Below are 16,467 nucleotides of genomic sequence, written 5' to 3'. Positions count from 1 at the left end.
ACAGGATGTTGGCCAAGCTGATATGAAGACAAAGCTCAACAACAACAACAACAAAAAACAATTGATTGAAATGTTTTAATAAAGTGGTTTTTGACCCACTAGGATGCCCTGTGAGGTGAAACCTCGGTTCGTGGTTCTGTACGGGTCTCAGAAAGGACAAGCCCAGTCCATAGCAGAAGGGATTGCTGAGGAGGCAGAGCAGCACGGACTGGTCGCTGAGCTTAGTTGCCTGGACCAAAATGACAAGGTAACTATTGCACGTGATAACCACTTCACTTGGATGCTTTTTAAAAAAAGGGTGTTGCCTGATGATTTTGGAAATGTAGATTGTGTTCACGTGGATTTGTGGAAACACAGGTCATTGATAAATCATATAATTGGTTCCAGTACGATTTGGAGAAGGAGAGTGCCCCAGTGGTGTTTGTTGTGTCCACTACTGGAGACGGGGAACCGCCAGACAATACCCTTCAATTTGTAAAGAGCATCAAGAAGAAGACCCTCCCCGCTGACCACTATAAACACCTTTGCTATGCACTTTTAGGTAACTTCTCAGAGCTCTTTGTCTGAAAATACGGGGAGATTGATTTGCAAAATTAGTTGTGTTTAAATGAGTTGATCATTGCAGAATGTTTACTGAACAGTCTCTTGCTCAAGACATGATCACCTGTTTTTGTTTTGTCTGCTGCAGCTTTAGGAGACACAAATTATGCAAATTTCTGTAATTGTGGGAAGACTATTGAGCGCCGTCTACAGGAACTTGGAGCCGAACAATTCTATGCAACAGGATATGCAGATGATGGTGTAGGGTAAGTTTAGAGAAAAAAAACTTCCAGCCTTTTTACCCAACCAATCTCTTTCTGTTCTTTTTGTTTCACTGCTGTCTAAAATTCTGTGGATTTTGTTTTTTTTAGGCTGGAGGTGGTATTGGACCCCTGGCTTGAAGGGCTCTGGAAAGCAATAAAAGCTGCATTATCAAAAATGGCTTCTGATAGGACTAGTTGCTTGAAAGGGGAAGCAGGGGAATCAACAAAGGAAGATTCATCCATACCAGATGTCCAACTAAGCCTCTTAAGCATCACTGACCAACAGAACTGCAATTCAGCCAATTCATCTTTAGAGACTGTCTCCAAATTTGCATCTGCTGCTTCATCTTCAGCTTCAGCTACACAGACTGCTGTTTCTGATCTGGTTCCAGCTACTCCTTTGGGAAGTGACGGATTGGCATCCCAGTTTCACGATGCCGCCAGTGTTTCTACATCAAAACAAGAGACTCAAACTGGGGATGCTGGAGTTCCCGGTGTTGCACTGGCAGCCTCACTGACACGCTCGCTGCCACCGCTGTCTGAGTCCTCTCTTAATGTTCCCGCTCTGCCTCCTTCCTACCTGGATGTCTCTCTTCAGGAGGCAGAAATCATAGAACAGGTAAGGAATGATACGACTTTTAAAACCAGTATTTTTGCCTTATTCTATCCTTCATCAATCAAGTCTTTCTTCAGGTTGATGGACCAGCGAACAGAGACAGTCTTCACGAGGTTCCCATATCCAGGGCAGTTCAGCTGACCCGAGGAGATTCAGTCAAAACTGCCCTTTGCTTGGAGCTGGACATCTCTGTAAGCATGACAGAATAATGCTCTAAGCTGAAATGAACTCAGCTCAATCCAATGTGAGCTATTAATGCTTTTTTTTTTTTTTTTTTTTCTTGGCCCACCAGTTAATGAGCTATCAGCCTGGGGATTCGTTTGATGTGTTTTGCCCAAACAGGGCCTCTGAGGTGGAGGACATGCTCCACGGATTGGCCCTGTCTGACCAGAGGAACCATCTAGTAAACATATCTCTGCGTAAAGACACTAAGAAAAAAGGCAAATATGTCCCAAATGTACTTTTAAACAGGAACATTGTAACAAAACATAAAACAATTTTTTTTATTTTTTTCAACGTCCTTCCAAATGTGCTTTTCTCTGTGTTTATAGGTGCTCTGGTGCCACCCTACATCCCCCAGAACATTTCTCTGCTGTACCTGCTCACATGGTGTCTAGAGATCAGAAGTGTTCCTAAGAAGGTACTGTTTGTCCACACACTGTTTTACAGCTAGGCTGCTTTTCAGTGTAGCATATTACCTGTTGCTGTGGAATGTTTTTGGTTGTTAGATCATGAAGATGGCTACTCATATAGTCTCTCAGGACAGGTTTAGTTAAGTTTATTTGAATCAGGGACAGTGTACAAAAAAGTGTGTGTGTGTGTGTGTGTGTGTGTGTGTGTGTGTGTGTGTGTGTGTGTGTGTGTGTGTGTGTGTGTGTGTGTGTGTGTGTGTGTGTGTGTGTGTGTGTGTGTGTGTGTGTGTGTGTGTGTGTGTGTGTGAAAAGTTCTCGCATCATTATCGTAAAAGCTCCTATTACGGTACTTCACTTGTCTGCTGTATTTTTGCTCCATTATTAAATTTCTGCACTAAAAAGATAGTTCCAGGATGAAAAGTTGCCTTGAGACTTACAACGCAGTAAGAGTTTTATTTTACAACACCTGTCTGTGTAATACAAGCAGTTAATCTGTTCTACTAAAGCATTTACAGCCTCTATAATCTTTATACACCATCATTTTTAGAATAGTGAAAGAAAATCACCCCAGACACTTAGAACGTACAATTCCTAGTAATTTGCATAACGCCATTGAATACAAAGAGATATATTTGGCATGCCCTCTCTCATCTTTTCTACTGAGACAAATGTGAATGTTATTACTGAAGCTAACCGCAGACTTAGCCCAACACAGACACTAGTGCTGAAGTCTTGTCTGTACAGGAAGGATTGGAGAGTGGGTATAATAATTCTTCCACAGCAAGCTACAAGTATACACCACTAATCTCTCCTTTCAAACACTCGTAAAGTATAATGAATTACTGGAATTATACAGGACACTTAGGCATGACAGATATTCAGAAGATGTGATTGCTACATCAGAGAGATTAATTGATGCAGCCTAAAGTGAAATTAATCCAAAAGTAGTTCAGGAGATGCATTTCAATATTCCTTCTTCATGATGCTTTTAATCCTGTTAAGTTACATCAAAGCCAACAATCACATTAACAGTAATGAATGCAATGCCAGTTAAACAGCAGCCGTTTCTGCATCTTAATCTCAATAACTGATGGCATTAATTGATTTAGATGCATTTTTAAAAGGATTACATGACTCTGTTTGCCTCTGCTAATATCTCCGGATCTTTAGAAGCTTTTAAAAAAAATATTTCATGGGGGCAGCAAGTGAACTCTGCATAATAAAACTGCCTTTTCTATCACTGGACTTGTGTCAAAACCTACAACTACCTTACCCTAGAAGTCATATATATTACATGTCCAGTCAAATTGATTAAATTTAGATCAAGTATCAGAACATACAACAACGCCTTCCAAGTAGACTGCACAACCCTCCCAATTCCCCTAAATATTTGGTCATGAGCTTCTGAAATGTTCAACACAGTCTTATCAACACAGTCTCACATGCTGGGAAGAGGAAAAGAGTCTAACTCACAAAAGTTACGACAAAAACCCGGGTGTGCTGCTCGACTCTGGAAAGCCCAACTAGATGAAGAAGGCTCGGCAATGATTGTGTCTAACATATATTTCACTTAGGCGTCAAGATACTTAGGTTTCTCGGGGTTAACCCGTTACAAGCTCCCACATTGGCATGATCCATCTCACAAGTCATGACAAATAGCAACTGAAAACATAGCTCAACTAAATGGTGCAAACGTTTGAGGCTTCAACAGTAATCATTTGCAAAATAATTTAGTTTATGATGTGTGGTGCAGGTTGTGTGGTTTGGAGTTTGGACATTAACTGCAGAACTAAATAGTTAAACAAAGACCGGGTGCTAATAGGAGCGACAAGAGGGAGGGGCGTGGGTTGACTGCTGGGTCTTGAATGTACCTGGGAGACTATTCAGGTCTTTCCAGCTGCTGCATGATACCTGCCCATCAGTGACCAACAGGAAGACACACACAGACAGGAGGGAAAGACACAAGAGCAGACCTGTGCAATGTGGCATTGAAGCTTGTGACATAGTTCGAAAAGGCACGAATGTCTCTTCTCTTTACAGTCAAGAAATTAAATCTAAGGAAGAAAAACTGTGTGGGGGGGAAATCTCTTCTGATATGCAAAATAGCTTCAAGTGATTTAACATCTGATTTCTGTCTCCCATCAGGCATTTCTCCGTGCACTGGTGGAGCATACAGGGGACAGTGTGCAGAAGAGGAGGCTGCAGGAGCTCTGCAGTAAACAAGGCGCCGCAGATTACAACCTGTTTGTGAGGGACCCCAGCCTCAGCATTTTGGAGCTTTTTGCCGCCTTCCCATCATGCTCGCCTCCTCTCAGCCTCCTTATAGGTCAGAGTGCATAGTGTTATTATTACACCTACTCACTCAGTGAGTCCATCAGCCAAAAAAAAACACACCATACTTAAAAGCTATCCCTGTTGGATGTATTACCTACCAGGCGGCATGAATAACAGTACTCCGTTTCTATGTGGTTTAATCTTCAGGTCATTTAGCTAAAAGATAGATTTTATGCATTACTTTTATCCGCCTACTAATGAGAAGACAAACCTCTATTCTTGAATATTTTGAATATGTTTTGCAGGTTTATTTTCTTCATTATTATAATTTATGCACATTTAATTAATTGCAGGCTTTTAATGTTGCCTCAGGCAGATAGTAATTCTTAGTGATTGGCATGAGATTGGGATTTAGACTGCACCTGTTCAATTATCAGTAGAATAAATGACTTCAGATCTATTCATTTTACTTTTTAAAGACCCCCAGGTTATGCCAAGTGTGTCTTTTGTGTTTGTTATGCAGGAAGGTGCGTCTGTCTGAATCGTTTTCCTCCTGTAGGGGTCGCTGTAGCCCCAGTAAAGGAAGCTTTGTGAGCCGAGTCTTGAGGCTGATTCAGGCAGAGCATTTAATTATACTGAATGGTCAGACAGTGTGCATCAGAGGGCTCCCGAAAGGATCAACACTCATTTCCCTGTCTCAAGCATAAGAGCATGTTCCTCCAATTTGTTATTTTTATGTTTCTGAGAATGTAAAGCCAGTATTGTAGCTTCAAGTCAAGAGAATGTGTCTGTTAATTCATTATTTCTCTTCCTGCTTATAATATTGATTTTTCTTTTTTTTTTTTTTTTTGCTGCTGTCGGCCATCTCTGCCATCCCGCCTTTTGACCCCTTGAGCCAACTGACTGCAGAAAACTAACATTTTCCTCTCTGCTCATTAAGATAGTTGGCTGGCCATTCAGTATGGCTCTGATAAGCTTTGACTGAAACTTAACAGACAGTGAAATTAGTTGGCTACAGCTTAACATGCAAGTTGAGTTGTCCTCTAAAACAGCTGCGTCACATCTCTCGGCCTACCCTAGTGTCAGTTATTTTTGGTCCACTTGCCAACCACAGCACCTTTTTTTTTTTTTTTTTTTTTTTTGCGGTGAACTGATGCAGAAATTGGAAATTGCGGCGATCGTGCCCTCGTGAATAATGTGCCACTGGAGGCCCTGCGGGGCAACAGCTGCTATTCCAGAGACGGGGGAGAGGCGTTCACTGGTTGTCCACCAAGCTTTGCAAGGACACAAGCACTCGGGGTCGGTTAGGACCGTAGGTTAATGGTCAACTCTGACTCAGAGTGTAAAAGTACACTGCTGCATTTTTGCACCTTTCTTGGTTCATTAACCCGACCTAAGGGAGGGGAAGGTGTTTGCTGATCAGAGTTTATGCTGTTGTACACTAAATATAAATAATGAGGAGAGACGTGCATAAGCCCAGGTGTCTTTGACCAAGTGCATGCTGGCTACAAAAGTTAATGCTGGGCATAAATTGAGAAAGATTCCTTCTTCTCAGAGTCAGCTCTCTTTGTTATATGGCCCATTGTTTCAGATGAAAACTTTGGGGTCACGTCCCCCGGGAGCTGAATGCTGTCCATGAGCATCTTTTTCAATTTACATTACCGCAGGGCTCCAATGAAACTGTACCAGGGTGCAGTTTTCTTCTACTTTTTTTTTTTTTCTCGTCTCAAGCACAATCGCAACGTGTGAGAGAAAGTAAAGCAAGAGACGACAGCGCGGTGAAACGTCTGTGTCCCTGTGCTCACACTTCTGAAGAGTTTGAAATTTGAAATGAGATGTCCTGGTCACAGAGAATGAACTGTGAAGCACATATGATTCCAGCTGTAGCGGCTGAAGATATAATGAACGCTGTGGAAAACTTTTTGAGCGGTTTCAGAGAGCCCTGAGTTTTTAAAAAAATCTAAAAATCAGCTATTTGTAGGTTTATGTAAAAAAGAAAAACAAAATTTTGTCGGGGAACTCTTCTTAATGCACACTACCCTTGTTATTCTCTCTTAATACCATCTGCACCAAAGAATCTACCCCTGTAGCTTTAAAAGTAAAACTTTTATGTTCAACCACATTGCTATCTCATTTTGTTCCACTAAAACGGTACCTATGCATATAAATTGCAGAAAGACAGACTGCTGAGATGGAATAGATGATATTGTTGTGCAGTTTGATCGATGATACCCCTGAAAATGCTCATTTTCTGAAAAACATATCAGGGACCCTGAGACTGTATCTTTTGGAACAGAGACCTTCTTTTTGCAATACATATTTTACGATTTGTCCTCAAGCCACTCACTGCAACAATAAAAAGAAAAGAAAAAGAAGCTTTGCACTCACAGGTTTTAAAAGTGATATATCCTTTGTATCTAGCAGCACTATCATCATGGTGCAGTGATGTGAGATGATGGATTGATCGTCCTCTGTTTCGGACATGTGCTGTCACTCTGAGACAGAAAGGTAGCAGCTCAAGCTCCGTGCAGCAAGCAGCAGAGGATTGTGTTAACGTACATGATACACCCTCTGATGGAGCAGTATGTATTTCCACTCATGGAAGTATTCCTAGAGTATCCCCCCCCCCCCCCACCAAGGGTTACATACCGGAATTTTTGAAACGCATAAATATTTTTTCACATCCATTGCAGCTTGTTCCTAATTATTTCTGAAGACGTATTTACAAATGACTTTCAGTGAGTTGCATCTTCAACATTGGGATATTGATTATATCAAAGCAAGGCCGACATGTAATCCTGCCTCCTCTTGTAAATGCATCTCCCCTCCAGTCACATCCTGGGCCTCACTGTCTAATTATTTAAACTTCTTTTATGGGGAAAAAAAAGATTCTCCTCATAAAAATTTTGTTTCAATTTCCATTTGATAAAATATTTTTCCCAGGATACAACTGTATGTCAAACACCCAAAGACAGCCGCAGAAAGAAGTTGAATAATGAATTCCTCCGTTCAAATAGCATTCAAAGCAGCTTCTTTGTTCACATTTAAATGTTTTCATCATGTTTCAAACAGAAGTACTAATCATTCTCTGCGGCGAGCTTCTCAAATGTAAGAAATCACTGCATTTGTACTCTCACATGACACCTAATGCTCCTGTTTGTCTTTGTTGGTGAATAATCAAACAATTACAGTCCATCGCTTTTGTATGGAAATTATAACTTGATGCTAAATGATACGATGAGGAAATAAAATAATTCTAGAATCAGCCCCTTTAAAAAATACAACACAACATACAGTTATTATATTTACTGCCCGACTGATATGGGGTTTTTGGGGCCGATACCGGTATCGATATTACGGAGAGAAAAAAAATCAAATTCTGATAAATCGGCTGATATCTCTCTTAGATCTATCTTCCATCTCTAGAGATAGATGTAGACATGCACCTTCATTGCGTTAATCCCTCAAATGCAGTTATAAAACACTTATGGAAAAGAATATAAGACTAACAAGAGGGTAACTCAACTGGAAAGTAACTGCACATAAACGTGCATCACTGCTTGTCACTGTGATAATGCGTGTTGTAATCTATAAGATTGAGAACTGCTAGTGTAATACAATGATACTCAGATGTAATGCTATTTGACTGGTGAGTAAATCTAGCAATATCGGCGATTATCTGTGATAAAATTAGCTGATACCGATAGTCACTTGATATGCTAATATCGGCCGTTATCATCGACTGGCTGATTAATCGGTCGGGCTCTTCTTAAACGACTTCTGTGTTCCTTTAAAAAAATGTTTTTACACTGAAAAGCAGGAAAATGGAGACAACTCGTACAAACCTAAAGCACATCAAAGAATGCTTTTCTTTCCTTATCTACCAGGCTTTTTTAAAGCAACTGCAATCTCAAGTGTGTGTGTGTGTGTGTGTGTGTTAACGGCCAAAAGCAAAACTCAAAAGATCACAGTGAAACTATTTGTCTCTTAATGAAGATTGTGCGGTGCAGCACCAGTTCTCACATTGATACATTAAGAGACTTATATAGATTATAAACCTAATACTGTATTTTCTTCTTTTTTTCCAAAATTATATTGCTCCTAAATCTATTAAGTTATGGTTAGTCCATATACGGTAAGCCTTAAGCCGACTGTTTTGACTTTTTAAATGTAAGCCCCTCTCTGCTCTTTCAGTTCCAACAGGAATGTGGATGAATTTTAAGAAGAGCCTTCCTGTATTTTAGTTTAAGACCTTATTTCAGGCTTCCTTTTTAAGTGTTTTAATACATCACCACAAAAAAAAACCCACAACCAAAGCAACGCAGTTCAAGGAGATGAAACGGACGTCAAAGTGCCAAGCTGTCTTGCTAACACCCTGAGCTGTTTAGATGTCAGAGAAATCCAGAAAGAGAGGAGAGAGCAGATTTAGTCCAGCTGTTTGTCTGCCTGAGCAATTTAGCAGAAAAATGTGTTATTGTTAGGCCTCAGCTGGTGCATATGGTGCAGCTTTACTTTTCCAAGTCCATCTATCACAGAGATACAAATAAAATGTAAAGGAGTTCATCACACAACTCTCAACTCTCTCACTTTTTTTTCTTTTTTTTTTATCCCTCGCTAAAAGTTGGTGGTGGTCTTAGCGTGACAAATCGGCAATGTTGTTGCTACGGGGTGAAAAGTTATCTCAAACTCTTAATACGTTTTCCTGATTTCTCTCAGCCACATCCTCACCGAGGTAATTTACGCCGCACATTACCCAAAAGAGGGCACCTTCATGGCTGGCATTGAAATAAGGTCTGCATAAGCAATCTGTTTCCTACTGGCTCCACATCTGGACACTTGGGATTCCAGACGCCTGAGTTAGTAATTTCATAAATATAGAAGTATGTCCTAGAAACAAGACTGCTACCTGGGTGGGGGTGGGGTCAGTGTGGATGGGTTGGAAGGTGGCCCAAGATGACTTTTTCCCTCATTTAGTCTCTCTTTGTCATAGATGCCTCTGTCATCTAAATCTGAGCAGTACAGCAGAGTGATTGACAGTTGTGCTTGCTTTTCAGAGCATGTGCCGAAACTGCAGCCCAGACCTTATTCAGCAGCCAGGTAAGATGCTTCGTCTTCTGTTTCCTTTAACATATTAAGAAACTAAGCAAAGGCAGTGATTCTATTTAAAAAAAAAAAGGTCTTAGTATAAATAAAAACCCCTCCCTGCCTTTGTAGTAGATAATTCATTAACTGTGTCCTTTTTCAGTGATCCTGTACAATCTTTTAAATGTGGGAATAGTTGAAACAAATGGCAAATTACGTTGACAAACTGCTCTTCTAATCTTTTTGTAATACAGATAATGAATAATGCCACAGTTAAAGACTAATAGAAACATTTAATTTACTTGGAAATGGAAGTCTTTTATCATTTAGTCATGGGCAACAAAATATGACTACCTTCAGCTCGTTTGTTTACTTATCTTAAATCTTGATTTATTCAAATCAGGGCTGCCCCTGTAAAGCTGTCCTCTCACACACTTGATTGTATTCTTAATAGAAATAATATTTCTTAATGTATTAAATAAACCTAGAAACTCTATAAACTGTTTGTCTTTAAGGAGGAAGTGAGAGTTGATGAGATTTTGTATAATTAGCTGCATATGATGTATTCAACTCTGGAGAAGATAAGGAGAGTGTTTCAATAGTCATTCAGTTAATATTTTATCCCTCTGCGTACATTATGATAGATCAATTAACTCTACGATAGTTCATTTGGTGCTACTAGGCGAGACAGTTGCGTCCACGGAACGATATTCAAATCTTGCTCCTATTTGGCAGCAAAGAAATGCATTTCCTTCTTCCACTGGAGATGTGCTATTTTGCCAGCTTCCTCACAGTGGTGGATGGCGCTTTCAAGTTATGTGACATTTGACAGGGTTTATTATAACATCAAAGGGAGGCTCCATAACAACATAAAGTGTGGCATATAATTTCAAGTTTTTAAGACATTTGGAAACTATTTTAAAAAAAAAAGAAATGATATAGACAACGATGATGTTTTTTCTGTGTTTTGTGTGCGTTTTTGGATTAGAATTTGAAAATGTAACAGGTAATTCCCTGATAAATTTAATGAAAGAACAAATGACTGGAAGTAAATATGCAGTAGCATTTAGCAAGTTGTGCTTATTTTAAGTAGACTCAAGTGTTCCATCTTTTTGCCCACTTAGCCTGTCATTGATTTGCTCTTCCTGTTAAGCTAGTGCCCATTAGGTTTGCTTTAAAGCTCACGTGGAACAGCAACATCTAAAGCAATGTCAAAACTTCTCCTCTCCTCTCATTAGGCCCTCACTTAGGCTGCCTGACTGTGCGCGCCTGTGCATGCGTTTGTGTGTCGGTGTGTGCGTGTATACAGAGAGATAAGGAGTGGACAGGAGAGACCGTGGCTGTAGTTTATCAGATGGTGCAGAGACATTAGAGGCCTGCATTATTGATGCTGTGGTCAATAGAGGTCTCTGGTGGCCCACAGGAACTGGAGAGTGAAGGATGAGGGAGTGTGAGAGTTCGTCGGCCAACAGAGGAGACCAGAATATCGAGGAGGGAGAGGTAGTTTTATTGAAGCAAGACCGACAAGAAGTTGTTATTTTTTCTCATTAGTGGCAGTATTATTTTTTTTTTTAGTTATGTGTGAATCAGTTATTCCCAGCCGGGGGGTACAGCACACATACAATTACAAATCTGTGACATGCTGGGGCGGCTGTGGCTCGGTTGATGGAGTCGTCGTCTCTCAACTGAAAGGTTGAGGGTTGGTTCCCCAGCTCCTGCAGCAACATGTCCGACGTGTCCTTGGGCAAGACACTTAACCCCGAATTGCTCCTGCTGCTTTGTCGGCGGAGTATGAATGGGATAAGTTGCTTCTGATGGTCACTTAACATAGCAACCTCTACCATCAGTGTGTGAATGGGTAGGTGTGACCTATGGCGTGAAAGCTCTTTGAGTAGTAAGGAGACTAGAAAAGCGCTTTACAAGCTCAAGTCCATTTACATCATCATCACAATGGTGTGTTTTGATGCAAGTCTTTACTATAGGTTTATAGGTATGTAAATCTAATTTATTATTATTATTATTATTATTATTATTATTATTATTATCATTATTATTATATTGGTGTCATTCCTGAGCAGTATAAGCAGTTAGCTTAAAGTAAAGGATAATGTTAAGCTGATGAGGTAGTTAGCTGTAAGTCACTATTTTTTTTAACATAAAAATAGTGAACTTAAAATAAGTAAAATATTTTAAAGCTTAAATCTTAAAGTAATTAATATTTACAAAGTAAGCTGAAGTTAATGGATACATTGTTAAACGTCTTTATCCTAAAGTAATGAACACCTGGTTAACATACTTAGCTTATGGCTAATAGGAAATAGTCAAATTAGACTGAAATAAAATGGATGAAATAATAATAAAAAATATAATAAAAAGAGTTGAAGTGGTTATCTTAAAGGACTCTTGGAACATCTGTTGCTGGTCGCTGTTAAAATGCAAGTCAAGCTTAAGTGATCCAAACATTGATGACTGTAAAAACATCAGTGTAATGTAATTAATAGGGCTGAAGAACCTCCAGTGCAAAATCCAATCAAACACATACTTACTTATATATGGTGGGTGGTGTTGATGAAGTAATTGTAGAGAGCTCTTTGACAAGCCTGTAGGGCCAAGTCAGACAGAAAATCATTGAGATCCACTGGTGTAAATCATAATTAGGTACATTTCACTGTCATGCCCATTTTTGAGAAAATGGTTGCTTCAAATGCAGATGTTAATTTGTCAACTACACTTTTGTTTGAATCACTTGTTAAAAAAGCATTGTTGTCTATTCCTTTGAATTTATCGTCCCTTGTACTGTCCATGTTTGTATTCGTTTGTCCCTTTGTGTTCTTTCTGTATTTCACTCCATTTTTCACGTTGTCTCCCTGCTTGTCACTGTCTGCGTGCCTTGCACTCTGTTTCTCACACACTGTTGTTTTGCTCAATCGCTATCTACCTCCATCTCAAACTCTCTTGGGCACCATTTCTACAGCTCCTGTCTCAGACACCCTGGGAAGCTGCATTTTGTCTTCAACATAGTAGAGTTCCCAGCATGCTCTGTGCGGCCTGCGGGAAGGCAAGGCTTGTGTACGGGTTGGCTGTTTGACCTCATCCGTCCTGTCCTGGTTTTCCCTGAGAAGGATGAATCCTCCAGCAGCACGGACCTGCCAAAGGTAATGAGTACTGTAGAAAATGGAGAGCTGGAAGTAGACTGTGCACATTTGTGAACTCTATGTCTCAACAGATATAGAACTTCAGTGGTGCTCGAATTTGCTAGTACAAGTGTTCAGGTGCTTTAAAAGTTGTAACCCTTCTACTCATAGGTAGAGAAAACAACACACCTCCTGGCTCATCTGCTTAGCATTACTCTACTATCTACTATTTTTGTCTTAGTGTTGTCTCGGCAATAATTCGTTTGAACTATTACAGTTCAAGAAGTTGTATAGAGAGAAATACAAGGGTAGAGCAGAATACCAGAAAAACATTGCTGTGTTTCCTTGAATCTGCAAAATTTGAGGCATTAGGGATTCAACCTGTATTTACTAATGTTTTAAACCTTTCAGGGAACTCTATTTAAATGCTTTAAACACAAAAAAAAAGAGAACACGCTTTAGGCAAGTTGTGTGTGATTAATGAAGGAATTAATTTAAATTAGAGCAAGTAAATCCTCTCTACCCAAGACTCTATGGATTCCAGCTGGAGCTCATGAGTTTTCCTGCTAGTACGTCTTCAGAATATTAAGCCGATCAATTAATAGATTGGTAAGCCCGCAGCGGCTTCTTAACAATGTTGTAATTACTCTCATTATTTTAAATTCTTGCTAATGGCCTCTGACCTTAGATCCGTGTGAAGTTGAGACCAAACTGCTCCTTTCGGCCCCCCTCTGACCCCTCGGTGCCCTTTATAATGGTCGGACCTGGCACAGGAGTCGCACCCTTCATTGGCTTCCTCCAGCAAAGGTAAGAAAAGTTAACTAATGCTTCATAATGTTCTATTTCACCGTTATAGGGAGTGTTTTCACCAGGGATATACTCGATTGACTCGATGTCACCCTTGCTTGTCTGCATTAGAATTACTAGTCAGTGTAACTAATTATTATTTTTAATGATGTAGACCAACTATGCCGGTTCAATTTTGTGTTTAAGCTGTAATGCAGCCACCAGCCACTAGCTGGGGCTGTAGCTCTGATTAATTGGCCTTCTGACACCGCTCTACTGCCCCAATGTAAACCAGCACAGAGAACGGACGGCATGTCTTATGAGAAGCTGCATCAGATAAAGCTGATATACAACCACTCACCTGGAACCAAGGCTGGTGGGGCTAACCCTGCTAATGATAGCCACATTGTGCAAACCAATTTGACATTGTTTACCTGCAGAGTAATGCATAATGCAAAGTGGAGTTTAAAGTAGCTGTTTGTTATTGAAGAATGTTTCAAACAGCAATTAAATAGGCTTCACAGAGTAGGGTTTTGACTTTTTTCTGAGTGTTTAATTTTAGACTAATCAGCGAGTTTGAATTCAAATGTTCATTTAACTGACAGGAAAATAAATCCCTAGAAACATCCCTTGTGTTTACTATAGCAAACCAGACATGTTAGACATCAACATTTTGAATACATTTCCTCCAAGAGGAATCAAGTGCATTTTGTAAAGTACTTGATCTTGTTAATATTATACATGTTTGAACATTTGCTGCTAAATGTCAAGTATAAGCACACCAAGCAGCATGCAACCTGCACGTTTCTTTGTGACACAGGCTACTTTCAGCTAAAGTTCTGCACCCAGTCATGAATATTCACACTGGTCCAGTGATGTTAAATGAGCATCGATTAAGCCTGTTTTTGAGTTGTCTGCAGAGACAATTAAATGAAACCCTGATCGCAGGTGATAAAAGTCAACGTCATGTACATCTCACAAGGCAGTAAATCTAGCAGCCAGGGCTTTGATCACATCAGGGATTATTTCAGATGACTCACTCGTCTGAAGAGGAATAAATTAGGCTCTCTCCCAAGCACAAGTTTATGACTTGGCCTATAATGAAGAGCAAGGAGTCCAAGCAGCACATGGAGCGTTATTGATTTAAAATAAAAAAAAAAGTCCAGCAGTCCGTGGCGACGTTGTTGGAGTAAATCATTGACTGTAATTGCCGGCGAGCTGGTGTGAGGATATTGACCGTTGGCTGAGTACGTCGTAGTTCTCGCCGGCTTGTTAAACCATCGCTGTTCGTCTAAATACTCAAGGAGTGCATTTGGCAGAAACGTGACATTTTGTTTAATAAACTGAGCTTCTAAATCAAGATTGCAAAACGATGATCTGTCAGAAAGATTTCACATGATTGGAGTTGCATCAGTCCAGGCTGAGGCATGTGTGTGGAACCAGGCCGACAGCCCACTATGACTTGTTAGAAAGCAGAGTGAGCCCTTTTTAGTCAGACTGACATGTCCAACTCTTGGGTGGCTTTATAGAAATGAGGTTGTGCCCCAGTCAGGTCCAATTGTCTCTAAATCCCTCGGACGTCTGCTCTGTTTTGGCGGGCGGCGTCAGCGGATGATAGTTCTGAGAGGTGACACAGCACCGGCTGAAATGATGGCAGCGGCGGATTGTCTGCAGTCATGTGGGGTGAGGAGGTGTTTGCGCCTTTGGGAGGCAGGAGCGCCGAAGATAGCACACGTTTTCAGACTGACCTGGTTCCACCAGTCGCAGACAGACTCCTCTTCTTAATGATCAAGGTGGAGCCAGAGGGACTGGTGGAGCACTGCGATATGAACCTATCAGTCAGGCTTTGATCCTCATAGTGCTGTCCAAACTTTACTCTTTAATATAAGACATCAAAATACACATTTAAGTGTTTTATTAATGGTTTTCACTTGCAGGGACTTTGTAAGTTGAATCAGAACTCTCAGTAATTGGTTTGAGGAAGCGTTGTTTCATAACACAAGAATAAGAAAAACATACACCAACACAGAAACTTCAATGCTCTTCCAATTTTTAATGGTATTCTTATTAACTTTTAATTATTATTATTTTTCCTCGGGGTGGGAATCCGAGGATAACTCACAATACAATACGTTATGTGATACTCGGCCCGTGATAACATTAGCATCACGTTACAGGGATCCTGTGATGATTGATTCTTTACATATAATGATTTCTGAATTATATGAAATGCCTTTTTAAAAAAAAAGTAAAGTGCAGACATAATGTATTTATTCACTGCAATTTGTTGTCATTTTCGCCTCTTATCACACTTCATAACTTAACTTTTCACCGCTGTCCTACATTATCCCACTGTCTTCTTCTTCTTTTTCGTCACACTGTCAACTTCTTCAATTAACTTCCATTCACGTGCCCCTGAGGGAACGTGGGCAGAAAAAGTGAAAAAAAAAATATCTTGAAATGTTTCACATGCGCACAAAAAAATTCTCGTGAGCACAAGACATTTTCTCATGAGCACGGGTTAGAAACATAAACATAATATTTAAAAAAAAAAAATGTCTGTCCATTTCCCTTTAGGGGTTCTGACCAAGAGCACAATCGAGGCGTCATGCAATAGTGAAGATGTGAGCCAAATTAGCAGGGAAACCTTTTTACAATGCTGTATTTCTTTATTCAAATATAAATATTTGGCACTAACAGATTTGTTAAATTTATCACACAAGTCAGCGAGACGTCAAATTGCCTCATCAGTATTTCATCCCACTCCTACACTTTACTGCTAGGAACAAAAACTCACTTGAACCAACATATCAGCTTCAGTGTCTCCTCACTTCCTCCTCCCTCCCTCCCTCCCTCCCTCTCTCTCTCTCTCATCCTCTCTCCCTGCCAGCTGTGTATTGTGCCTGCGGATTGTGAAAACGTGTCATGGAGCGCTCCATTATACAGAATCTAACTTAAGATTCCAAACAAAGCCTTGGCGGCTGACGCTGCACTCTGATAGGAGATAACAATCACCAGTTTGTCAACGGGACACAGAATCTGCCTCCAGGCTTAAGAAGGGTCCTGTTAGCTGCAAAATAACATGGGCAAACTTCGATCTACTTACTCCTCTTACCCCCACCTTCCACCCCTGCTGTTAA

General features: G+C 40.3%; 1 protein-coding gene across 1 annotated transcript in view; it reads left to right on the top strand.

Moving 5' to 3' along the window:
* Positions 1-16,467, top strand: part of mtrr (5-methyltetrahydrofolate-homocysteine methyltransferase reductase) — a 28,985-nt gene that overhangs the window by 539 nt on the left and 11,979 nt on the right. The window contains exons 2-12 of the mRNA XM_020646603.3: positions 103-247; positions 388-541; positions 689-806; positions 912-1,422; positions 1,497-1,610; positions 1,712-1,859; positions 1,971-2,059; positions 4,197-4,377; positions 9,380-9,422; positions 12,382-12,562; positions 13,230-13,348. Of these exons, the coding sequence (XP_020502259.2) occupies positions 104-247; positions 388-541; positions 689-806; positions 912-1,422; positions 1,497-1,610; positions 1,712-1,859; positions 1,971-2,059; positions 4,197-4,377; positions 9,380-9,422; positions 12,382-12,562; positions 13,230-13,348 (1,802 nt within the window). The 5' untranslated portion in view covers position 103. The remainder of the gene's footprint in view (positions 1-102; positions 248-387; positions 542-688; positions 807-911; positions 1,423-1,496; positions 1,611-1,711; positions 1,860-1,970; positions 2,060-4,196; positions 4,378-9,379; positions 9,423-12,381; positions 12,563-13,229; positions 13,349-16,467) is intronic.

Source organism: Labrus bergylta, chromosome 20, assembly GCF_963930695.1.
Source record: "Labrus bergylta chromosome 20, fLabBer1.1, whole genome shotgun sequence".
NCBI lineage: Eukaryota > Metazoa > Chordata > Actinopteri > Labriformes > Labridae > Labrus > Labrus bergylta.
This window is presented reverse-complemented; position numbering and strand designations above follow the sequence as displayed.